This window comes from Geotrypetes seraphini, chromosome 14 (genome assembly GCF_902459505.1).
Source record: "Geotrypetes seraphini chromosome 14, aGeoSer1.1, whole genome shotgun sequence".
In the NCBI taxonomy this organism is placed as follows: Eukaryota; Metazoa; Chordata; class Amphibia; order Gymnophiona; family Dermophiidae; genus Geotrypetes; species Geotrypetes seraphini.
Window position 1 is genome coordinate 61,057,527 of NC_047097.1, and position 26,413 is coordinate 61,083,939.

Genomic DNA, 26,413 nt, shown 5'->3' on the forward strand with positions numbered 1-26,413 from the left:
GCTTCTCACGTGAGGAGGGAGGGGGATGGGAATGAGATGCCTTTATGTGGATTTTAGAAAGATGTGGTGATGGCACTTTAGAAAGTTTTAAGAAGGGAAGAGAGGTTCTCGTGCACACACACCTCCCCCCCCCCCCCCGTTCAGCTAACGGGTAGGCATGAAGGTAGGGCAGAATAGGTTCGCACATAGGAGGTGCTCTTCATACGGCCAGGCATGCACCCTCTCGTTCTTCAGTCTAGCTGCACTGGCATCTCCTCGTCTCCTGTTCCCAGAGTTCCCAGTGTGAGAATGCAATTCCCCGACATCTGCCACCCCTCCCTCTCCAAACCATATAGCTGCCTAGCAGCGATTAACCTTCCTCCTAGCAGACAGAAAGCCTCCTTCAGGTATACAAGCCCCGGACCGCACACCTCCCTTACCTCCATGGCAGCAGAAGATCTTCTCATCCACAATGGCAGCGATAGGGAGACAGTTGAAACAGTCCGTAAAGGTCTTCCAGAGCTTGATGTTGTAGCGTCGTTTGCCTGCAGGGGAGGGCAGAATATGAAAATATTGCTCACGTTAAGACGACAGCCCATCTCCGAGAGTCCCTCAAATGCTGACGGACGCCGTGTCAGAACGAGCCCCTTCTGTCAATACCTGCGAAATAACCCCACCTCAGATCGGCTCAGCTTACTGATTAAATAAGTCTGGCGCACTCGTACGATCTTACCGTTATGAAACCAAAATGCTTAAACAAATTGAGGAGGCTATTTGGAGAAGAATCGCCACATGCAAATAGCGGCATTATCCATAACTTTTATGGATAGTTAAGAGTTGTCACACAGCTTTCCAAAAAGCGGCAGCGGTCACTGCTAAATCCAGATATGAAATGATCAGCCACTATCAGATACTGCCACTGAATATCCAGGTTTGTGTCCGCTGCAGTGGCTGGCGTTTCACACACACTGCCAAACATCAGCTGGACATCCTCGAGGGCCGGAATCCAGTCGGGTTTTCAGGATTTCCTCAATGAATACGCATGAAATCTATTTACATGCACTGCTTTCAATGCATATTCACTGGGGAAATCCTGAAAACCCGACTGGATTCCGGCTCTCGAGGACCGGAGTTGCCCACCCCTGCTCTAGCCTAAAGAGAATCCAGCTTATTAAGGACAATGTGATGAAAAGTATCATAGAGCAAAAAATAATCTGATTGTGTCACCCCATCATTCGAAGGAGGACACTGGCTGCCCGTTGCCAAGCGATTCAATTTAAAGCTCTTGATGGTGTCTTTTTTTTAAAATCTTTATTGGATTTTCACATCTGTCAAAAAGTGCAATACAGTATATATACCATAACAACAAACAAATAAAGCACTTATATTCAATCAATATCAATATAGCAACAAACAATAAAAAACCCCACCCAACCAATATTTTCATCAAAGAATCACACAAAAGATATATTCACCCCCCCCCCCCCCTCTGGATGCTGCATCTTTCACATGATCCATTAAGCTCCGAGACCCTCTCAAAAGAATTTCAAATTCTACCTACAACCTCATAGGTTACACTGGAACTTGGCACGCAGTCTTTAGCTAGTTAACACCTCATCTTAGAACTCTGCCCCAGCGTTTAAGAGCTCAAAGCTCTATTTCCAAATTTCAAAAGTTTGGCTCTTTTCTATCTTTGGCGAGACTTAGAAATTCTGTCTTCCAGGTGCTGCAAGATTTCTCTCTCCCCGTTGTTTGTATTTTTTTCTTTTAATTATCATCACGTTTATTTTAATTGGATGCTCTTAATTGGGGATAATTTGATGCCCGACATCTAACCTTTGTGTGTCATCTACTCACACCCTACCCATCCCTCCCGTTTATTTTAATTGGATGCTCTTAATTGGGGATAATTTGATGCCCGACATCTAACCTTTGTGTGTCATCTACTCACACCCTACCCATCCCTCTTTCCACCCCACCCCCATTTCTATATGGAGGGGGTGGGGGATAGATATACTGGAAAGGAAGGTAGTTGGGAACAGAAAGGGAGAGCTGGTGGACCCTGGGGTGGTAGGGAAGGAGAGAGAGAGGATGGATGTAAGGGTAGTTGAGAAAAGGAGAGATGGTGGATCTGGGGATGGTGGGGTCCATCGCTGCAGGGAAGGAGACGAAAAAAGGAAAGATGCCAGACCTCATGGGGAGGGAAGGGAAACGAAAGGGGAGGACAGAGATGGAAGATGGATGGTTAGCACGGAGAAAGAAGAAAACGGGAGACCCTGGCAAGCGAGTTATCAGAAGACAACCAGAGCCCGGGACCAACATGATTTGAATAATGACCACACCACAAAAGAAAAAAAATAATAATTTTATTTTCTGTTTTGTGATTACAATATGTCAGATTTGAAATGTGTATCCTACCAAAGCAGGTGTTAGACCATGAACGTGAGCTAGGATTTAACAGAGAGGAAAAGTCGTTTTTGTTTACACCACAGCGCCAGTGTGGGTAGGAGAGGGAGGTGAAGAAGCTATAAAATAAACCCACCAGGATGTTTGAAAAAAACAAAAACACACACACACACACCCAATTGGGCAGGAAAATCAAATCGAAAAATTGATTCAACAGGCTGAATGGAATCAAATTTTTTTTTCCCCGAGTTGGGCAGCACTAATGCGGACTATAAATTTTTAAATAAATCTGTAACTGTCTCTGGGAAATATTATTCACAATTTATTTTATTTTTATAGTGGCTGAATGGTTGAACACACACTGCTAATTCGTGAACCAATTTTCTCTTTTACTACCTGTGCTCTAGCTCTCCTATTAACGCACATATACCTGTTAATATTACGAGGAGCCGCAGAAAAGTTCTCAGCCCAACTAACAAAGTTGGGGCAGCCTCCTTCGAGGGCTAAACACTTAGTCCGGTGATTTTCCCCTTTTTTTCATTCCGTTGGAAAAATACAGAACCAAAAAAGTGGAAAAATCGCTGGACTAAGTGTATAGCCCTCGAAGGAGGCTGCCCCAACTTTGTTGATTGGGACTTTGTTGGCTGGGCTGAGAATTTTTTTGCGGTTCCTCAGATCTGACTGGATTTCTAGGGTATGCAAATTAATTTCAGCATTTCATGTTTTCTTCTATATATTTTTATATTCTTTAATTAATTTAGTTTTAACATATATGCTTATTGTTGTCTGTTCAATATAGTTATGTCATTTTAGACCCGAGGCAAGCAATTTGTCAAAAACATAGGCTGCATTAGGTTCTGATTTACAATAAACTGCCTCATATCTACTAATGGACGATTGTGCTTTATTGACACATAGGGTCGGGGCCAGAAGCAAAAACAGAGGACTTTTGCTGCAACTCGGAGCTCCAACCTCCAAGTGGTTTTAGTGACTTAATCCATTTAGGCTGTTAGTTTTAACATTTGGTTTAAATCTAAGTGCAGACATGTCCTTTAGTCTGTGGAAAATCTATATGAAGCAAAGCAATGAAGAAATGTAAACAATTCTTTGTAAGTATATTACCAAAACCCTCCCCTCAACTTCAAAGCAGGGACAACATTTGAAGGCGATTCAGCGAGTTGGATTATATTACAGGCAGATTGCTCCACAGATGTAGCAACTTTTTCATTTTGGTCTGCCTCTACTCTAGGGTGGCATAGACCCTCCTTTACAAGTGCTTACCTCCTGCACCCACCCCATGCCCCCTCCCCCCGCCTTATCTCCCTGCCTATCCATTACCACCAGTGTTCTTTTGCACTCAGGCACAGCCCATCAGGAATTAGATACAAAGATTGACATGATCAGTTGGCATTGTATAATGGTTATTGTTATTTGTTCTAATTTTTGTTTGAATATGTTATATGCATAAAGTTTATTTAAAAAAAAAAAAAAAGATACAAGCACATCCTTGAATCAGCCAGTAGGTGTATCTTAGCAGAGATCCCTTTCTCCCCTAGCTCCAGTGACAGGAACCGAGGCGTGTATGAATAGAAAGAATACAGTTTTCAATAACTAATTGATAAAGTGTTCATTTCCCTCTAAAGCCTATGGCGCATTTTGCGTATACACAGTTGTAAAAGGTTCTACCACAGAAACAAAATCTTTGCCACAAAGAATAGACAGGGACTGCTAGCAGGTAGTCCAAAAGGAAATTAATTTTTAAAAAAATGCGTTCCAGAATAGTTAAGCTCTGGAACGCATTGCCAGAGGTTGTGGTAAGAGCGGCCAGCGTAGCTGGTTTTGAGAAAAGTTTGGATAATTTCCTGGAGGAAAAGTCCATAGTCTGTTATTGAGAAACATAGAATATGACGGCAAAAAAGGGCCTACAGCCCAACAAGTCTGTCCACTCAAATAACCCTCCCTTCTAAGTTCCTCTTTGAAGTGAGCCCATGTGTTGATCCCATTTGATCTTAAAATCAGTCACGTTACTGGCCTCAACTACCTGAAGTGGAAGATTATTCCAACGGTCGACCACTCTTTCGGTGAAGAAGTATTTCCTAGTGTCATGGGGGAAGCCACTGCTTGCCCTGGATCGGTAACATGGAATGTTGCTACTCTTTGGGTTTTGGCCACCATGAGAATGGGCTTGATGGACCACTGGTCTAACCCAGTAAGGCTATTCTTATGTTCTTATGAATGATTACTAGTACATTTCAATCTGTGATCATGTACTCTTGTTTCTTAATAAAAAAAAAAAAAAAAGGTGGGGGACTGTCACAGAAAATTTAAGCAGCCTTGGATTTGAATTCATTTCCTATATGCTGAAGACACTCAAACTTTCAATTTCCTTCCATACTGTGCACCCGAGGAACTGCAGCCCGACCCTGTACATCTCCCAAGCCCCACACTCACACTCATCATAGAAGCCGTAGATGCGGTTGATACTGGCACATTCGTGGTTCCCTCGCAGGAGGAAGAAGTTCTCTGGGTACTTGATTTTGTAGGCAAGGAGGAGGCAGATGGTCTCCAGCGACTGCTTCCCTCGATCCACATAATCTCCCAAGAAGAGGTAGTTGCTCTCAGGGGGGAAGCCCCCGTACTCAAACAAGCGCAAGAGGTCATAGTACTGCCCATGAATGTCACCTGTGAGGGGATTAAACATGTCATTCCAAAGAAAGGCCAACCACGGGTTTCCATTTTCAAACACACATGCAATTCACTACCCCCGTGTTTCTCAACTCAGTCCTGGAGAGCCTCCTGCCAGTCAGGTTTTCAGGATATCCACAATGAATATACATGCGCCATTACATGCAAATTTATTTCATGCATATTCCAGCGTTGCGAGAAGGCAACGAAGAGCTGCAGAGCTGAAGTGAACAAGACTTCTCGGCTCTGCAGAAAACGTTGAACTGAGGTACCTCACAGGAGACGCGCGCCCTAACTCGGGCGGGAAGGCACTTGCAAGCTCTTAAAAAGATCTTCAAGTCTGCTTGCGAGGCTGTCCGCTGCAGGGCTCCGTGGGTGACGTCACCCACCTGTTGAGAATATCTGCCTGCTTGTCCTGGGATAAACATAAGCTTGATTTGTATACATTGCCTCCATTATATGCAAATTTCCATCATGCCTATTCCAGGACCAAGTTGAGAAACACTGCACTACCCCATCTAAGTAGTAGATTGCTCCAAATCTCTAGAAGGCTGCCCAGGCTCAATGCCTACTTGAGGGGTGCTGAATGATGGGTTTCTGGGGGAAATTAAACTGTAAGCTCTTCTGAGCAGGGACCGTCTATTACATGCTAAATGTACAGCGCTGCGTACACATTTCAGCACTATAGAAATGATAGACAGTAGTAGTTAAGCAGAATACCAAGCCAAGGATGAAACCAGGAGTCTGGAACAAGAACTTGAAGACAATTAAAAGCAGCGAACTCGGCCATAATATGTGCTTTTCTCTAAATATTTTTTTCTGTTAACATTGTCTATTGCCTAAGTCCAGATTGACCTTACTGTACACCGCCTTGGGTGAATTGCTTAAAAAAAAAAAAAAAAAAAAGCGGTAAATAAATCAGAATTTATTTAGATATATAAGGCCTGGTCATGGCAGCAAACCACAAGATATGCATAGATACCAAGAAAGCTTGTATCGACGGGATGGAGGTCTTTTATCTCTCGCAGAACATAAGAAGCATAAATGGTGTTTTATTGCAGGACAGATCTGAAGCCTCTGAAGGAGGAGGAGTGGGATACAACAGCATTAGCCAAGGAGCAGAACGCCACACTGAGTTTCACGGGGGGGCTGGGAGTGCTTCCCGAGACAGATGTGTTCCTGCTATCAGACAGAATTATTTTTAATTTTGAAGCCTCCACTTATGTCCCTGTAGATTTGCAACCTACTGGACTTTACGAATAGGCTTGGCTGGAGAGCCCAAGCGAGCAAACCTCTGCTCAGCCCCGAGTTCTGTTCTGTTCTTTGGACAGTTTCTGTTTCGTAGTGTATTAAGGTTCAGGACCAAGATAAACGGGAACCAGAGAAAAAGGGGCAGGATTTCCAACAAGAGCATATGCAAGCCACAGATTGGGCCAAAACAATGATCACCCCCCACCCGCCACGTGCACTCACCACAGATCTTCAGGGGGGCCTCCAGTTCAAGCAGAATGGGCTGGCTCAGGAAGATTTCCCGTGATTTGAGGCAGAGGCCACGGATCTCGTTTTCCATCAGCTGCACATTTTTCCCCGGCCGTGATCCCTGGACTGGAGAGAAGATGGAAGACAAAGTTATGTTGCCCACAGAGCATAGTGTTCAGCGCCCGTCTTCACAACAGCAACCACAAATGGCGTTCAGCCGCCTCGCGGTCCTATCCTCGCTGCACACAGCATCAGCCCCCCACTCTCCATGCATATACTCTCTCTATGCTCTCTGGAGCCTGGGCTCTAAATTCAAGAAAAGCCTAGCTCCCTAAATTCAGGCTTCTAAGTTACATGCCTAAGCTTGTCCTTATTTTCAGTCAAACACAGAAGCGTAGGTTTTCTGCTGAAAATTCACATAAATTTAGGGGTCAGTATTCAAAGTGATTTATACAGCCAGGAGAGCTTCTTGGCCATTTAAAATCACTTATGCAGGGCTCTTTGAGAGATGTTCAACTGCACTTAACCAGATTGTACTGCTGAATTTCCCTTTTAACCATCTATGCTGAAACTGGCTAGTTCACGAGTGGTTTGGAGGCAGAGTGAACAACCGAGCTGGTTAGCGGCGATTTTTAGTCCATTACCCAGCTAAGAAACCACATAAAGTTAGGAGAGCTGTTTTGCTATCGTAATTAACTCGGTTCTAGAGTGCGTCTTGGCTGGTGCCTGCTTAACTTCCAGGACAGGGGTCATATCCGGATAGTCAATACTGGGAGCCACACCTGCCTCGGCATTGACTATCCAAGGTTAATTCAGGCATAGGAGGTACTCGGCCACAGTAAATTTTCAGAGGGTTTAATTTAGGAGCATAACCCTCAAAGTTAGGACTCAAAATCTTTTGAATACAGTATTAGCCTCTGCCTCCCCCCCGTCACACTATGCTCTGCACACCATGCGGTGTTCAGTCCCAGCTCACAATTATATGCTAGGACTGGAAAAATAAGTTACCTGAGCTCTCCAGTGACTAAAATTTGGTGAAGTGGGGCCTAGCCCTGCCCTAAGTTCAGTGCCAGAATTTTTTAGATGAGCCAGGGACGCAGCCCAGAAAAGCCTCTGCTACTAGGCCCACAAAGGAAGCAGGCCCCAGTCACACAGAGAGCCCAATTTTGATAGTATTTCACCATCTCTTCATTCTGGCCAGGTAGAACATGATTTTTAGTCATGAAGATTCCACACTCCATTTTGTTTCCTGTGGAACTGTTATCTTGTTTTACTCAATCACCTTTTAACATATGACTTTAGGCAGCATATATATACATTTTTAAATAAATAGTATTTGTTCTCTGGGATCAAAGTGTCCCACTGGTTATCCTCCGTCCACCAGGTCTCCAAGATTCAATTATATCTACTTCATCATTACTGCTATATATTCTAAATTTCTATCTTATTTTTGTAGACTTTTAACATATTTAAAACGTGCTTAGCTGTTGAAGGAATAATTTTAATCTTTCAACTGTCTGCAGATGATCTGCTTTTGCTTTTATTGCAACATACTGGGATGCTCCAACTTCCCGGTTTTGTTACTATCCTTCAAACATTCCTTAATCTGAACCATGTTCTCCTGAGCGACTTATCAACCTTTCCTTATGATCTAGTTTAAAAGCTCCTTGCACTCGCTCCTTTTTGAGGGTTAGCCCCCAATAGTCTAGTTCCATCCCAGCTAATACGCAGCCCAATCTTTTGGATTTTAGAGAAAAAAAATAAGGCTCCCCCTTTCCCAAAATGTTGTCCAGTTCTTAATAAAACTAAATCCATGCATTAAAACTCAGGAGCTCGGGTCCTGTGCATGGAATAGGGAGCATTTCTGAGAATGATGCCCTCAAGGTTAGAGAATGGCAGGGGAACGGATACCCGCGGAGCAGGGACAGAGACGGAGCCGGCGGGGACAGGGACAAACTTTGAGACTAGTATCAATATGTAAAAACTTAACACATCTTCAACAATGATTTTAAAAAAAAAACAACAACAACAATGGAAGCTGCTTTTGGATTTCAATGAATTACCAAATGACATCATTTGTGTCTTGTTTGACATCATTCTCAACACCCTTCCATCATGTGCCCAGTTGCTCAAGCATCTTACTGTTACTGCAACAGATTCATCCATCATTGCTGGCATCAAGGAACATTTCTAACATTTACGAGACACTTATTTTCCTGTTCATCCACTAGTTTAGCTTCTCTTCTACACTCATGTCTAAAATACAATCCAATTATCTTCCCAGGTGATGTAAAAACATACACAACTGAATCTTTGGGAAGGTTGTACCAAAACCAAATCGAAATGGAAGGCTCTATTTGTGATTTATAAACAGTTGTACAGAATATGTCCCTTTTTATACTTTAATAGAAAGATTTAAATATAAAACCATGTATTTGCACTGTTTAAAAAAAACCAACATGCAATTCACTAAGCCAGTGTTTCTCAACTCAGTCCTGGAGGCTTGTGCAAATGAGGACAGAGTCCGCGGGGACAGGGAGGGGATGGAGCCTACAGGGACAGGGTGGGCACAGTGCCCACGAGGATGGGGACAAACTTTGTCCCCACCATCATTCTCAAGGTCCTAGATTGCAACTTTTTACCTAACTGCCTAGATTTCAATTCTAGAACCTCTTCCTGCACCTTCCTATGTAACTGGTACCATATGCACCACAATAACTAGCTCCTCCCCAGCACCGTCCAAAATCCGATCTTGATGTATTGAGATCTGCCACCTTTGCACCAGGCAGGCAGGTTACCAAGTGATTCTTGCTTGAAGAGGAAGTTTTGCCTTTGTCAATGCCAAGGTCAAAAGCAGGCCATATGACTGCTAGCATGATTTACTGGTAGAGTGGGAAATAAAACAGGAAGATGGGAACCCAAGGTGAAAATATGGATGAGCAAAAACACTACTGAGTCTGTATCTAAAAGTAATATAGGCCAAGAGAAGAAATTTGCTCTAAAAGGCAAAAAATACTACTAAAACTATTCCAAGCACATTCCATTCCTCCCACCCAAGAAAAAAAACACCCAACAACAAAAAAAAAACCCCAAACCATAATCATCAGATATCTATTTGTTGGGACTGCTAGATGGCCAAGGGGCAAAAGGGAGTGACCAGGAAGCATAAGGAAAATAATAGAGAAAGTAATTAGATTCTTTGCTTAAGTCCTTATTACGGAGGATGTTGGAGTCATACCCACCTTAGAAACCTTCTGCATTATGATTTTACAAATCACTGTAAATCTAGAATATATAACAATGCATACTGACAAACTAAAGAGTTAGGAAGTCACCAGGACTGGATGGTATTCATCTCAAAGTTTTGAAAAATCTCAAAACTAAATTTGCTAACCTGTTATTTGAAATCTGTAATCTATCCTTTAAAACAGCTACAGTACCCGAGGACTGGAGGGTGGCCAGTATAATGCTGATTTTTAAAAAGGCCTCCAGGGATGATCCAGGAAACTAGAGACCAATAGCCAGACACTGGTACTGGGCAAATTTTTAGAAAATCATTCTAACACACAAAGTTACTGACCATACTGACAGCTTAATGGGAAAAAAAATCAACATGGGTTTTAATAAAGGCAAGTCTTGCCTTGCCAAAGTGTAACCTAGAGAATGAAACGGAAACAAATTTTTCCCTGTCTCCACGGGAACTCATTTTCCCATCCCGGCAAGTTCTTTTCCTATCCCTGCCCCATTCCTGCAAGCTCCGTCCTCATCTGCACAAGCCTCAAACACTTTAAAATCATAAGCGTTTGAAGCATGTGCGGGTTAAGACAGAGCTTACAGGAATGGGGCAGGGACAAAACTCATGGGAGTTCCTGAAGGGACGGGGAAAAATGGAAATTCTCTAGTGTAAACAATTGCAACTGAGATGGAATGACTAAATAGGGAATGGTTGTTTAACCTTTCAACCAATAAAATAAAACAAGAGGACCTTCCATGAAACTAAGAACTATCAGACTGAAAATAAAAGTATGTTTTCAAACACCACAAAATTTTATGTGGACAAATGTAAAGTGATGGACACTGGAAAAAAATAACAATGTAATTATAATTTGGATTAAGTTCCACCATAGGAGTCGGCACCCAAGAAAAAGACCTAGGTGGCACTGTGGATTTCGGCAGTTGGAACCCAAGCACAGTTCCGGGTAAAGCTTTGGATTCTTGCCCAGAAATAGCTAAGAAGAAAAAAATTTTTTTTAAAAAAAAATTTAAATTGAATCAGGTAGGGCAGACTGGATGGACCATTCGGGTCTTTATCTGCCGTCATCTACTATGTTACGCTGAAATATTAGGAAAGGATTAAGAAATAAGACAATACTATATCACTCCATGGTGCAAATCTCACCTCGAGTACAGTGTCCAATTCTGGTCACTATCTCAGAAAGATATAGCACAATAAAAAGGTGCAAAGAAATTATTATTAATGGGATAAAGGCTCTCATCCAAGTCAAGGCTTAAGAGGTTAGGGCTCTTCAGCTTGAAAAAGAGACAGTTAAGGGGAGAAATGAGGTCTACAGAATCCAAAATGGTGCAGAACAGGCAAATCCGAGTCAACTGTTAATTCTTTCAAAAAGACACGATGAAGTTATATGATAATAATTTTAAAACAAAAATAGGAGGAAAATATTCCCCCCCTCCCCCTCAATGAATAGTTAAGCTCTGTGGAACTCATTACCAGAGGACGCGGTAGCAGCGATTAATGTATTTGGGTTTGAAAAAAAGGTTTTGACAAGTTCCTGGAGAAAAAGTCCATAGCCTGGTATTCTTTCTTTTCTTTTTTATTTATATCCCACCTTTCCCGAGATGGGTCACAACACGGCACATACATAATCAAAACACATGCATAACAATAAATCACAAAAATTTAAACACATGTACAATAATGAAAGCAAACAGCATAAAATCTCAAAGAATAGGCAACCAGCGCCTACGTACAAATCAAAAAATGGTTCATCTCCTAGATTTCATCATACAAAAGAGATGTCTTTTTAACAATTTTTTTAAATTTCCTAAACTTGTCCGTCGATGTGTATATTGAGGAAGACTATTCCACTCTTGGGGACCCAAAGAAGAAAACATGCTGACTCTAGATCAGGGGTCTCAAAGTCCCTCCTTGAGGGCCGCAATCCAGTCGGGTTTTCAGGATTTCCTCAATGAATATGCATGAGATCTATGTGCATGCACCGTTTTCAATGCATATTCAATGGGGAAATCCTGAAAACCTGACTGGATTGCGGCCCTCAAGGAGGGACATTGAGATCCCTGGACTAGATGGACCGCTGGTCTGACCCAGTGCGGTGATTCCTGTGTTCTTAGATAAATTCTCTGTAATTCAGGACTCTACAGAACACCCTAAAGTAGGGCTACTCCATTCCGGTCCTCAAGGTCCACAAACAAGCCATGTTTTCAGGAAGTCCATAATGAATATGCATGAGAGATTTGCTTCTTCGGTATGCAAATCTCTCTCCTGCACATTCATTAGGGATATCCTGAAAAACAGATCTGGCTGTGGACCTTGAGGAGCAGAACCGAGCAGCCTGGCCCTAAAGGCTTTCAGAGATTGTTAGCCAACAAAATAATCCAAGCCGTATATAATCAACAAGCAAAAGAAACAGGATCCGAACTCCTGTTTCAGGATGTGGAACGGGGCCTTCTTTCATGGAATGGCTCTCAGAGGAACTCACCTGGCAGAAGAAAGACCATCTTGGCAGACAAGTAGAATTTTATTTCTGCTGGGTCCAATTTTAGTAATCTGTCATGTATGACATTACTTTGCATGTTTTACTGTAGTCCACAAAGCACTGTGCAGAGGCAGATTATAAATCTTACAAATAAAATTTCAGCAGGCGATAATCATTCATTAATGCCATGGTAACAATTTGACATGGTTTTGGTACATACGACATTTACATTGAGGGGTGTTCAATAATTTATCTACCCGAGTATGAAAGAAAGTAGCAAGTGTGTTGAAACAAGTCTGTGCACGTGACATTTCTCAAGGTTACTCATGCATAGTTGTGGCTCCATGCGAGTCTAACATTCCAAGAGACAGGATGTCAGGAGAGTCCTCATGCGAATCAATTAACGAACTACTAGATTTGAAGCACCGTTCAGTGATAAAATTTATCACAAAAGAAGAGAAAAAGCCAAAGGAGATCCATGAACGTGTTTATAGTGAGTCTGCCCCATCATCCTACAAAGTAAAATTTTAGAGCAAGCAGTTTAAGTGGGGTAGAGAGTCCATTGAAGATGACCTTCGAATGGGACGGCCTGAGGAAACAACTTCCACAGAAATGTGCAAGAAGGCTGAGGATTTAATTTTGTCAGAATTAAGGTTTCCCAAATAGCTAAAAAAAATGGGCATCTCAGCAGATACAGTTTTGAAAATAATTCATGAAAAGTTGGGCATATCCAAGGTTAATGCAAGATGGGTTCCAAGAATGTTGACACCATGTCAGAAGGCTACGAGGTTCCAATGCTGTCAAGAGAACTTAGAGATGTTCTGTGAAGACCAAGTTAATTTTTTTTCCTTCTTTGCTTGGTGACTGGAGATGAAACTTGGGTCTATCACAGAGATCCTAAGTCAAAAATGGAGTCAATGCAATGGAAGCACAAGTCATACCCCGCCCCAAAAACGTTCAAGACAGAAAATCTGCAGGCAAAGTCATGGAACTATCTTCTGGGATGATGAAGGAGTTTTGATTCTGGAGTTCATATCACACAAGACAACCATAACCGGGGAGAGTTACGCCAACACAATAATGATCGCTTTGCAGGAGTCAATCAAGAAGAAGAAATGAGGAAAACTCACAGCAGGCTTCTTCACGACAATGCGCCGGTGCACATGTCACGACAATCACAGGTTGCCATTCAAGAATGTGGGTTTCAGCAGCTGAATTATCCACCCTACAGTCCTGACCTGGTTCCCTCAGATTATTTCCTGTTCCGAGTTTTGAAGAAATCTCTCCACGGTTTTCAAGTGATGAAGACATCAAGGAAGCTGTGATGTCCTGGTTTGAAGGTCAAACAGAATTATTTTCAAAGGGGTTAAAGTCATTGCAGGAAAAGTGGATGAAGTGTATGGAGCTATCAGGGGACGATATTAAAAAATAAAACAAAATTTTTTTGAAAACTCTTTTTTCCTACTGAGGCACATAAATTATTGAACGCCCCTCATACATATCAAAAACATGTTTTAACAAATGGTTTACTAAATAGGCCATAAAGCCTTTTGGAACCCAACAGAGAATTCACTTATAAGGACATTATATAAAGCAGCCATTCCTTTCCATTCTTATTCCTGGCACTTCCTTCCTGCTTCTTTGAACTTTCTGATCTGTAGGTTCTGGGATTGTGACTCAGAAGTGCAAGCCCATTTATTCCCGAGGATAGGGCTTAATTTGTAGGCATAAAAAGATGTGGAACTGTGAAGCCAGGAGCAGGAAGGTGGGCCAGGGACAGGAAAAGAGGGACTGAATTAGGGAGCAAAGTGACTGTTCTCTGTTCCATACTCACTCCATCCCCCTCCTGCTCCCTGCAGGCTTCCTGAAAGGGCGATACTAGAGTTTCAAGTTTATTGGTTTCTTGATATACCGTCTATCAAATATATCTAAACGGTTTACAATGAATACTCCTGCTGCTCTGGAGTCTAAAAAGGAGCAGTGTAACTGCCTTCCATTCCCCCAGACATTAAGCCCTGTATCGGGATATAAAATAGACAAACTCACAACAAACTCACACGGCTCAGTCACTGCAGCTCCTTTCGAACCCTCTAGATCAGGGATGTCAAAGTCCCTCCTCGAGGGCCGCAATCCAGTCGGGTTTTCAGGATTTCCCCAATGAATACGCATGAGATCTATTAGCATACAATGAAAGCAGTGCATACAAATAGATCTCATGCATATTCATTGGGGAAATCCTGAAAACCCGACTGGACTGCGGCCCTCGAGGAGGGACTTTGACACCCCTGCACTAGACGTCATTCCTGCATGAGGACCGAGTCACCCTCCTTTCAGGCGGTATGAATGCCGAATTTCAGCATCCCCCCAGTCTCTAATGGCCTGGAGAGTGAAGATGTAGCCTAAATCTCAAATCAAATGTCTTCTGTATGATAGATGACTCTGAACCACTGTTAGCCCTTATGTAACTACTCTAATGCTGTACAATCCATCGTTTCACAGGGCTGGTTTAGAAAAACATCTTGAAATGTGCAACTGGAGGAAAAACTCCTAACAACAACCTCTTCCTCCTATCTTCATTTTTACACACTCGCAATAGCTTCTTATAATCTCTCTGACCACCCATGAGCCCAATTTTCAAAAATATCTGAGTTCCTGTTAGGTATGTAACTTTGCCCCCTATTTTCAGTCAAGCATAGAAGCTTATACAGTAAAACCTTGGTTTGCGAGCATAATTCGTTCCAGAAGCATGCTTGTAATCCAAAGCACTCGTATATAAAAGCAAATTTCCCCATGGGAAATAATGGAAACTCAGACGATTCATTCCACAACCCAAAAACTGTAATACAAAATACTATACATACATGTATTGCAAGACCTCGCTCATTTAGAACAGTCACTACACTCCTGTAGCATCAGAGAGAGAAGAACCATCGGCTCAATTGTGATGTGTGTATACTGTAAGTACTTGTATTGCAAGACATTACCTGTATATCAAGTTAAAATTTAATCAAATGTTTTGTTTGTCTTGCAAAACACTTGCAAACCAAGTTACTTGCAATCCAAGGTTTTACTGTATCTTTTTTTTTTGTTTTTGTTTTATTAATTTTTCAAAACCACACAAGCAAAATGAGAAAAATAATCCAATAATAACCACACTCAAAAAATTCACAACACAGCAAACATACAAACCATGAAGAACGCACAGAGCCCCCTAGAAAATATACTTACGCATTCAAACAACCCAGGTCTAGCACATTTATGGCTTTCCCTTGAAAAAAATGACCTCGAGGTAGGAAAAAGCCTCAGAGCCCCTCCTCCACCAGCCAAACAACAAAAGTCGTGAAAAAGTTGAGGCTTTCATGGGGTAGAGTTAAGTCATTGGCATAAAAAAACCTCCTCGATTGATATTTTACTAGGAAAAAAATCTTTGTGCAATGCAAACTTTTAGGGTATTTGAATGAAACCACCATGAAAATAATATTTTTACAAACCACTGCTCTTATAACTACGAAAAGAGGGATACTCATCTGAAGTTAGAAACACACCACATACCAACGGTGGCCAGCGTTTCGCCAATCATTAGCTGCCTCAGGATGCGACAACCTGGGTTGTTTGAATAACCGCATGAATGCGTAAGTACATTTTCTAGGGGGCTCTGTGCATTCCTCATGGTTTGAATGTTTGCTGTGAATTTTTTGAGAACGTGGTTATTAATTTTTCAAACATAATACACCAAAAAAGAAAACAATAATCATTATAAATAGACATAATACAAATTTAACATAAAATAACTTAAAACAGAACACACATAAGCTGCCAATTTCCACCTTAGAGAATAAAAAGGAGTCATGAGGGATTTCCAACTAAATTCCTACAGTATTCATCTCAAAGCTACCAGATAGTATAAAGAAATAAAACATTTGTTCACATATCCCTCCCTAAAATCCTGTCGTTACAAGAAGTTCCTTGAGAGAACCCTCTCGTTTCAGGCCGCTAAATTGAATGTATGGCTTGGAAAAATTATGTTAGAGGTTCCTTCTTATGCCGATTTTAGAAAACTGCTAAAGGCACAACTATTTGATAGGTTGGTATCTTAATGCATTCTGTTTTAACTTTTAATAAGTTCTTTTTCATTTAACTTGTTGTATTTTATCTGCATTGTATGTATCAATTTTATTTGTTGTGAACCACCCAGAACCTTTTCGGTATGGCAGTATATAAGAATAAAATTATTATTATTAAGCTACCAGAGAAAGAGCTGCAGGCTAGATTTTTTTTTTTTTTTATTACTCTGCCGCAGGACTACTCTATTCCGGTCCTCAAGGTCTCACAGGCAGGTCAGATAACTGAATACCAAAGAGGCCATGCATGCAAATCTCTCTCAGTGTATTCAATAGTACCATCATTAGGCAACTTTAGTATATCATAGAGGTGTTATTTCAATCAGAATTTGAATTAAGGGATATTTTCCCTTATAGTATAACACCTGTTTACAGTTTCATGATCCTCAGAAACACCACTCTGCTGTGTTCAATAATTTCATTACACAGAGCTTTATGTGTTAAATTGTCATAGGATCCAGATTTTTCTTTCATTTCGATAAACATACGCAGCCGCCAGATTCTGGGAGAAAGTGGTCTATAAAAAAATAGCGACTTATCCACGAGGTGGGCGTTATAACTACTCTATAATTTAAAGTTTATGTATGAAATGTTGTAGTCCTAGCTGCTTTTTATATTATACTTTTCTTCTACGGACTTCACCTTGAGAAAGTATTTATGCGAAACATATTGGTGAACTAGCCGTCCCTGTATTCAGACCACAATGAAAAGCTAAGTAATAGCTAAGACTATTAAATTCTAGACTGATTATATTTATTAAATATCTTAAGGGAGAGTGTGGTGCAGTGGTTAAAGCTACAGCCATGAGGTTGTGGGTTCAAACCCACGCTGCTCCTTGTGACCCTGGGCAAGTCACTTAATCCCCCCACTGCCCCAGGTACATTACATAGATTGTGAGCCCGCTAGGACAAACTGTTCTGAGCTCCCCTGGGAGAATGGGATAGAAATGGGATAAATAAATAGTGTGAAAAGTTTCAGCCTCTGATAACCAGAGCTGGTCTTGTGACATCATAATGCCTCATTCCACCAATGCCTAAGAGCCAACCTCATCAGTGATGTCACAATGGCTTGATTGTCCTTTACTCGGCTCACTTCTAAAACATTTTGATTTCCAGAGTGGCGCAGTGGTTAAAGCTACAGCCTCAGCACCCTGAGGTTGTGGGTTCAAACCCATGCTGCTCCTTGTGACCCTGGGCAAGTCACTTAATCCTCCCATTGCCCCAGGTACATTACATAGATTGTGAGCCCACCGGGGACAGACAGGGGAAAATGCTCAAGTACCTGAATAAATTCATGAGCTCTCCTGGGAGAACGGTATAGAAAACTGAATAAATCTAAATAAATATATTTATCGATATTACAAATACTTTATATGAAATTAAAGAAAAATATGATCCTATGACGATTTAACACATAAAGCTCTGTGTGATGAAATTATTGAACGCAGAGTGGTGCTTCTGAGGGCCATGAAACTGTAAACAAGTGTTATATAAGGGACAACATAAAGAGAATATCCCTTCATTCAAATGCAAATCTCTCTCATGCATATCCTGAAAACCTGGCCAGCCTGTTTATCTCGAGGACCGAACTGAGTAGCCTTGTTCTACCAGGCTACATTCTAGACAGGCGAGTTTTTAAGAGTCAGCAAGGGCTGCAGATGGCTGAACATAGTTACAAGCTGGACGACTACGGTGGTGTTTGTTTTCAAAACAGGAGAGAGGTTTTCAAGAACCATTCGCAGATGGATGAAGCTGGTCCAGAACAAAGGCATCACCTACAGCAGTTTTGTCGCTCTTCATTTCTATGCATCTAACTCAGGGGTCTCAAAGTCCCTCCTTGAGGGCCGCAATCCAGTCGGGTTTTCAGGATTTCTCCAATGAATATGCACGAGATCGATGTGCATGCACTGCTTTCAATGCATATTCATTGGGGAAATCCTGAAAGCCTGACTGGATTGCAGCCCTCGAGGAGGGACTTTGACATCCTTGGCCTAGATCAGGGGTCTCAAAGTCCCTTCTCGAGAGCCGCAATCCAGTCGGATTTTCAGGATTTCTTCAATGAATATGCATGAGATCGATGTGCATGCACTGCTTTCAATGCATATTCATTGAGGAAATCCTGAAAACCCGACTGGATTGCGGCCCTCAAGGAGGGACTTTGAGATCCCTGATCTAACTGGATTAATTCAGCACACTTTATTCAAAAGCTAACTCCACACTACAGGTTATGCAAAACTAAACGCATCTAAATATATTCTAAATGGTTCAGAGAAGCCTACCAGTAAATTATGTAACCTTTCAGGCGACTGCCTTTTGTCCACTTCCTAGATACAGCAGCACTGGCTCTGCTCTATGAGACCAGCCAGAAATGGGTGGGGCTTTATAGGACCAGACAGACGACATCACCGGGATTGTGATCTCAGCACCGACATCACAGGCAGCAACCACTGTCCTCGACAACCACAACTCAGTTTGGCCTTCAAGGTTTCCACAATGAATATGCACGAGATCTCTTTGCACACAATGGAAGCAGAACATGTAATTCAATCTCATGCATGTTTGCAAAATCTTGAAAACCGGATTGGGTTTGGCCCTCGAGGGCCATGGTTGCTAGGAAATCACCTCCCGCTGCACCTCGGGTTAGAATCTCCTTTTCTAACGTCTTAAAACTACAGTTTTCAGCTGTATTTCAATCTATTTCATATTAGGAACCTTGTTCGCTCTCCCCGGGGCCTGCAGGGACAGGGATCAGGCATTTTTCAAGTCCTGTCATCTCTCTTCCCTGTGTAATTACCAATTTACATTTCCCTACCCTTTACTCAATCCTTGTCTTTCTTGCTGTAAATATTGTAGTTCTCCCCCCCCCTTGTTTCTTTTTGTAAGTCTATTTAGGTCTTCATGAGTTTGTTATGTGTACTTAATTGTATCCCCATTTTATTAATTTATAACGCTTAGAAATGCTGATAAATGTTAAAATCAAATTTTAAATAAACTTGAAACTTAGCCTTCCCACTCCTAGTGGCACCTTGCTTTCTCCTTGCTCCAACATAGAAACATGGGTCAAATGGCCCATCCAGTTTGCCCATCCGCAGTAACCATTATCTCTTTCTCTGTCTGAGAGATCCCACGTGCCTATCCCAGGCCCTCTTGAATTCAGACAGTCTCTGTCTCCACCACCTCTTCCAGGAGACTGTTCCAAGCATCTACCACCTTTTCCGTAAAAAAGTATTTCTTCAGATTACTCTAGAGCCTATCACCTCTTAACCATCCTATGCCCTCTTATTCCAGTTTCCTTTCAAATGAAAGACTCGACTCATGCGCATTTCCATTACGTAGGTATTTAAACATCTCTATCATACAAGGAACACCTCGGGAAACTGGGACTGTTCACCCTCGAAAAGAGAAGATTGCGTGGGGATCTGATAGAGACTTTTAAAATATTAAAAGGATTTGACCAAATTGACCAGGAAGCAGCATTACTGACATTTTCAGATGTGACAAGGACAAGAGGTCATAGCCGGAAACCGAGTGGCAGCAGGTTCAGGACAAATGTGAGGAAGTTCTGTTTCACACAATGAGTGGTGGGCGCTTGGAATGCTCTCCCGGAGGCTACTGTTCTGGGTTTCAAACGCAAGTTGGATGCACACCTTCTTGCAAAACATATTGAGGGATACGGGAAATCCGGGTCTCCAACAAGGAGCACCTAAATGGGCCTCCGCGTGTGCGGATCGCCGGACTAGATGGAACTTGGTCTGTTCCAGTGAAGGCGTTTCTTATGTTCTTATATCTCCCCTCTCCTGCCTTTCCTCCAAAGTATACAGATTGAGATCTTTAAGTCTGTCCCCATATGCCTTATGACGAAGGCCACACACCATTTTAGTAGCCTTCCTCTGAACCAACTCCATCCTGTTTATATCTTTTTGAAGGTGCAGCCTCCAGAATTGTACACAATATTCTAAATGAGGTCTCATCAAAGTCTTATACAGGGGCATCAATACCTCCTTTTTCCTACTGGCCATACCTCTCCCTATGCAACCTAGCATCCTTCTTTCGCTGTCACCTTTTCAACCTGTTTGGCCACCTTAAGATCATCACATACGATCCCACCCAAATCCCGCTCTTCTGTTGTGCACATAAGATCTTCACTCCCTAATCTGTACCGTTCCCTCAAGTTTTTGCAGCCCAAATGCATGACCTTGCATTTCTTAGCATGCAATTTTAGCTGCCAAATTTCAGACCATTCTTCAAGCTTCGCCAGGTCTTTCTTCATGTTGTTCACACCTTCCCTCATTTTCTTTAAAAACACCGATGCAAACCACATAAGACTATTTTTGATATAGGCGGTATATCAGATAAAACTGAACCTGGAACATTAACCATCCATTACCATTTCTCTTCTTCTGTTAAGTTAAGACGGTGGACGTGCTACAGGGGACTATTTCTTAAGTATGACATTTTTGTTCACTTTGCAATGGACTTAAAGCTCGACTTGTCGCTGCAGCAAAAAATGGAGCTTTTCTAGAAACATAAAGATGACAATCTGGCCGTGGGACCAGGCGATCATCTGTAATTGAAGGTTTATGGTTACTGTGGGACAGGGCTGTACTCCAGAGCAGGGTGTAAGGAAAAGCCGGTTCATAGACAATTGCGCGCAAGACAAATGAGCGTTAAGACAAGTGAGCGCAAAGACAACTGAGCGTGAGACATTTGAGCGCAAGACAATTGAGCGCAAATTATTTTCCGAAATGTGCATGAGCGGGACAACTCAGCGCAAGATAACTCAGCGCAAGACAACTCAGCGCCAGCGGAAAAGCCATTACAAGAGCAACCCCTGCTGGCAGCAACAGCAGCGATGTCCCCCAGCACTCATCCCAGGAACCCCCAAGCCACATTTAGAAAGCTCAGCTCACATGCACTAGGAACGATCTTAAGTTGGCATTTCTGACTAAATATGATTTACCCAAAACACAAGCAGTCATCTTTTACGTCAAATACATAATCACGGTTGAAACAAACACACACACAATCCTTCACTATGACCAGAGGATACAGCTGGAAGTTTACAGCTTGACAGATGAAAAGGTAATATCTGCCTATTCTCAGATGAAAAGAAGTTTAATATTTAACCTTTTCTCTTGTGCCAACTAGATTGAAATGTCCACATCAGAAAACCAAAAGCTATTAAAATGGGTTACTTTCAGAAGAGAAAAATCGTTTTAAAATAGGAGTAAGCTGCATTTTATTTTTTTTTTTCTGCCCGTTTCTCACTGTACTGTTACAGCATTTTCTTGTTGCTTTAGGTCAGGGGTCTCAGAGTCCCTCCTTGAGGGCCGCAATCCAGTCGGGTTTTCAGGATTTCCCCAATGAATATGCATGAGATCTATGTGCATGCACTGCTTTCATTGGGGAAATCCTGGAAACCCGATTGGATTGCGGCCCTCAAGGAGGGACTTTGAGATCCCTGCTTTAGATGGTTAGCTCATTTCTGTGTTACAAGCATGCATTCTGCTTTAGAATCGTTACCTACTAAAAGCAAGGCCTTAGCATTTCAAAGACCAATGTCCAATTTTGACTAAACTATCTGCAAAGTCTGTCAAGGTAACTTAGAATCATGTTTCTGCGGGGCTTCCTTAGCGGTACAGCTTGCTATTTGTAATACTGACTTAGGCCCCGTGCTTGGCTAACATTAATCCTTGGGTGTCTTTTGAATATTGTTGTCAATACAATTTTTTTTTTTTTAAATTGTGTGTGTTTATTGAGATATATGAAGTAATATGCAAATACAAGGGATAGAAATAGTTTCCCATCTCAAAAGCTTTAATTAATCATATTTGCAAGGATATATGCTATAAGAGGCAGGTGGAGCAGCACAGAATACACTCATTCTGATGATGTCACAATCCTGCTGATGCAATAATTCTGCGATTAAGTGCCAGCATCTGGCACCAAACAGCCCTGGGCATTTCTAACTAGTCTCAAACAGCTGACACAACTGCTGCCTGTGAGACCCAGGATACCGGCATTCATGCAGTGCGCAGCCTGGAAAGGAAAGACGGGGACAGTTCTCCCCTAACAATAAGCTGATCCGTCACCTGCTTATTCTAATTTACTTGAGAATGGACTTTCCCTTCTTTCAGAGGTTTACATTTATGCTCCGCAGTGTGATTTATGAGGTTACCAGATGAAGCCAAGAGCAGATGGAAGTCTCTATGCCTGACTTTAGCAAAAAAAAAAAAAAAATGCTGGTCTCTAGGGCCTCTATTTAACAAATTCAGAAGGAAAATCCTACATTGGCATAATTCTTCATAAGAGAGCCAAATATTCTCTGAACTGCTGGAAACATTTTTTTGTAGCATAAGAAGGAAATGCTATGGACTTCCTATGTCCAGATATTTGGCTATGTTCCTGCCTCAGGAGCTATGCATATTTGAGGCCCAGGGCTGTGGAGTTGGTAGATAAATGTTCCGACTCCGACTCCTCAGTTTTTTGTACTTCAGACTCCGTCTCCAGGTACCCGAAATTTCCTCCGACTCCGACTCCTCCACTCTGACTCCACAGCACTGGTTAATTTTCAGATCGTTAAAATGGAATGTCAAGTTGAGAGAAATGAGCATTTTCGACACCACCTTCTTTTTGCTTTTAATCAAGGTTCTAAGGCCGCAGAAGCTGCTCGCAACATTTGTGCTGTGTATATAGTGGGTGCTATAGCTGAAAGAATCGCTCGTGATTGGTATGCCAAGTTCAAAAATGGAGTCGGTAGATAAATGTTCGACTCCGACTCCTCAGTTTTTTGTACTTCTGACTCCAACTCCGACTCCAGGTACCCGAAATTTCCTCCGACTCAGTCTCCTCGACTCAGACTCCACAGCCCTGTTGAGGCCCCTGTTCCTTTTTCTATTCTTCAGAAGCTGGCATGTGCTGTGTATGACTATCCATCATCTTCCATCCCTAAATATTTCTGAAGCTCGCCCTGCTAGTAACATGGCTGGAAAATCCCAGGTGCCTCGAACTGGAAATGTGGCAACACCCAGGTGCAACAAGAGCCATCACTGATGGCAGAAATGAAGATGCCACCACACAGCCTAAGTTCAGGGTGAGGGGGAAGAGTTTGAAGACAACTAAGGGCTCCTTTTACAAAGGTGCGCCAGCGGTTTTAGCGCACGCTAGCCGCTACCGCCTCCTTTTAAGCAGGCGGCAATTTTTCGGCTAGCGGGTGCTAATCGTGCGCTAAAAACGCTAGCGCACCTTCGTAAAAGGGGAAAGGATGTTTGGCAGAAACTAAACTAAGCTAAATCTTAGGTTTGTATACCGCGCCATCTCCACAAGCGTAGAGCTCGGCACGGTTTACAGGGTTAGGTTGAAAAGGAGCTACGATGAAGGGTTATAGGAAAGGAGCTGGGAAGATAAAGAGGGACAGGGAACCAAAAAAGCGGGAAGTGTTAGATTTTTGAAAAGAGCCAAGTTTGCAGGTGTTTGCGGAAGGATTGGAGGGAGCTTGAAATTCTGAGCGGGGATGTGAGGTTGTTCCAGAGTTCTGTGGTTCTAAAGAGGAGGGATGTTCCTAGTTTTCCTACGCGGGATATACCTTTTGCAGAGGGGAATGATAGTTTCAGTTTTTGGGAGGATCTAGTGGAATTAGGGTTAGAGGAGTTCCAGAAGAGTGGGATAACGGGAGGGAGGATGCCGTGTAGGATCTTGAAGGCTAAACAGGCACAGAAGGAGAAAGAATAGTTTTCATGAAGAAGAGGTGAGCAAAAAAAGGCAAAGAAGTCTTTTTTTTAAAAAAAAAGGAATTTAAAAAAAAGTATCCAGTCCATAAAAATGTTGGCCGATGTCAAAGTTTTCTAATGCCTCCTGATCGCCTTATCCATGATGGAGCCCGTTGTCTGCTTCTAAAAGTCAGAAAATGAATATTTTTTCCCCCCCAAATATATTATTTTAGAAGTCAAATACATCTTCCGATTCACACAATTTTCCCAGCTTCCAAAAACCTTCAAACAAAAGGAAACCATTGTGCCAATGGTTTGTGCTACATTTCTCCTGGGAATTACAATGAAGAACATCTTTATTGCTCCGAGTCGCATATAATCCCCCGAGATACTGGAATTTCAAGTTTCTTAAAGATCCTCAGGTAGCCGCTTCCACTGCTATGAATCAAACAATGCTGTTTAAAAGTACTAGGTCAAAGTACTTAAGGAAAAGTTAAAAGCATAATGAAAACCGAATTTAAAATTTACTCAAGTAAAAAAGTGCCTAAAATAATACTTTTGAGGTAAAAGTACTGCATTTACAATGTCATCAAGAATTGCCACTAGCTTCAGCTTCATCTCCAGCTCATCTAACCAGTTCAAAACACACGCCAATGCCACTGTTCTTAGAAGGCCAGTGAATCACAAACCGTGTGACGCGGCACATTAGAGAGATTGCAAGTGTGCCTTCCGACTCCCTGCAGAACGTGCCTCTCGCGGAGAGAGGCATGTCCTGTAGACAGCCAGCGCCTCGCCTCACCTCTCCTCCTCCCTGGCACCTCTCCTGTTGAGTGCCCCCCACCCCCCACTTGAAGCTTAGGGCCTGTCTGCAGGGCCTTCGCGCATGCACATATGTGGGTGTGCCAACATCATGCATGCACATGACATCATCATGTTGACATTCGTGCCCTTCCGGGTGCCCGCCGTTTAGCACACCGTGGCTCCGGATAGTTTGCGAGGCGCTGTTAGGGGCTATATTCATTGAGCATCAAAATTTAAGAGGAAACGATTCATTGTTCGCATGACCAAGTTTGCAATGCAAAATCCTGTTCCCAGCTTTGCCGTTTCATTTGGTTTACTGAGGAATCATCGTCGTTTACGTCTCCCTTCCAATTTTAGGCTTCCAGATGAGGCACGGGACGTGCAAGGTGCAATTAGTACTATTATGGGGGTAGGGTCTGGGGTGGAGATTGGGTAGAGATGGGCGGGGTCTGGCCTACGACTTAGCCCGGTGTTCTTCAACCGCCGGTCCACGGACCGATGCCGGTCCACAGAATAATTCTTTTATTTCTGCCGGTCCATAGGTGTAAAAAGGTTGAAAAACACTGGCCTGGAAGTCTTTGGACTATGGTGGTATAGAAAAATAAAGTTATTATTATTAATTTTATTTCTTCCATTTGGGGAAGGGGTAAAACGCGGACCTCGCGGACCTTACGGACCTCGCGGATCTAAACCGGCACGGCCTTAAAAATTCTTCCGTCATTCAGCTGACAACTGCGGTTTCAAATTTCATCATTGCAGGGCCGGCTTTTCTACCACTATAGCTGCTATTGAGATGCCGGCAAGGAAATTTAATATTGCTCAGCTCATCCTGGACTTGAACCCGTACTGTTAGTCTCATAAACAGCTGCACTAACCTCTACACTATGTTCTTAGCTCGTAAAAGTGTACGTTTTATAACTTATATTTTCTGTAGAGGTTATCAGTCTCTCACTCCTGCCACCTGTAAGGATCCATTTGCTAATTTGTCTAAAAAAAAAACCAAAACCAGAAGCCCACTCATGTCTTATTCTTTTACCTATTCTCAATAAAATTTCAGAAAAGTGTGCTTTCCCCGGTCTTGAACCCAGCCCATCGGGGTCCCAGTCAGCTGCCTTAACCCCTAGGCTAGAGCCTAGCTTGAGTAGTTGCAAAAAAATTTCACTCTTTTAGTCTCTGCATATCTTATGGCCCTTTAACTCCCACGGACCTCCATTACAGCTTGACTCTGACGGACCCTAATGCTGGGAAGGGTCTAAAAGGGAGGATCCGTGATGTAAAACATAAGTTTTTCAATGTGGGGAGAAAAGTGTACTTTCCCCTGGTCTTATGACGGAAGAATTTTTAAGGCCGTACCGGTTTAGATCCGCAAGGTCCGTAAGGTCCGCGTTTTACCCCTTCCCTTCCATTTGTGCATCGCACATACCTATACAAGCTCTAGGCGACATTACAGAGGAAGGGGTTAGAAGAGGGTTGGAAGGTCTATGAGGGCAGGAAGGCGT

The 26,413-nt window shown here is 42.4% G+C and overlaps 1 protein-coding gene across 2 annotated transcripts in view; it reads right to left on the reverse strand.

The window, feature by feature from the left end:
• Positions 1-26,413, reverse strand: part of PPP1CA (protein phosphatase 1 catalytic subunit alpha) — a 42,921-nt gene that overhangs the window by 11,771 nt on the left and 4,737 nt on the right. For both annotated transcript variants that reach the window (XM_033920542.1, XM_033920543.1), the window contains exons 2-4: positions 6,544-6,675; positions 4,837-5,067; positions 420-524 (exon numbers count right to left, since the gene is read on the reverse strand). In XM_033920542.1, the coding sequence (XP_033776433.1) occupies positions 420-524; positions 4,837-5,067; positions 6,544-6,675 (468 nt within the window). The remainder of the gene's footprint in view (positions 1-419; positions 525-4,836; positions 5,068-6,543; positions 6,676-26,413) is intronic.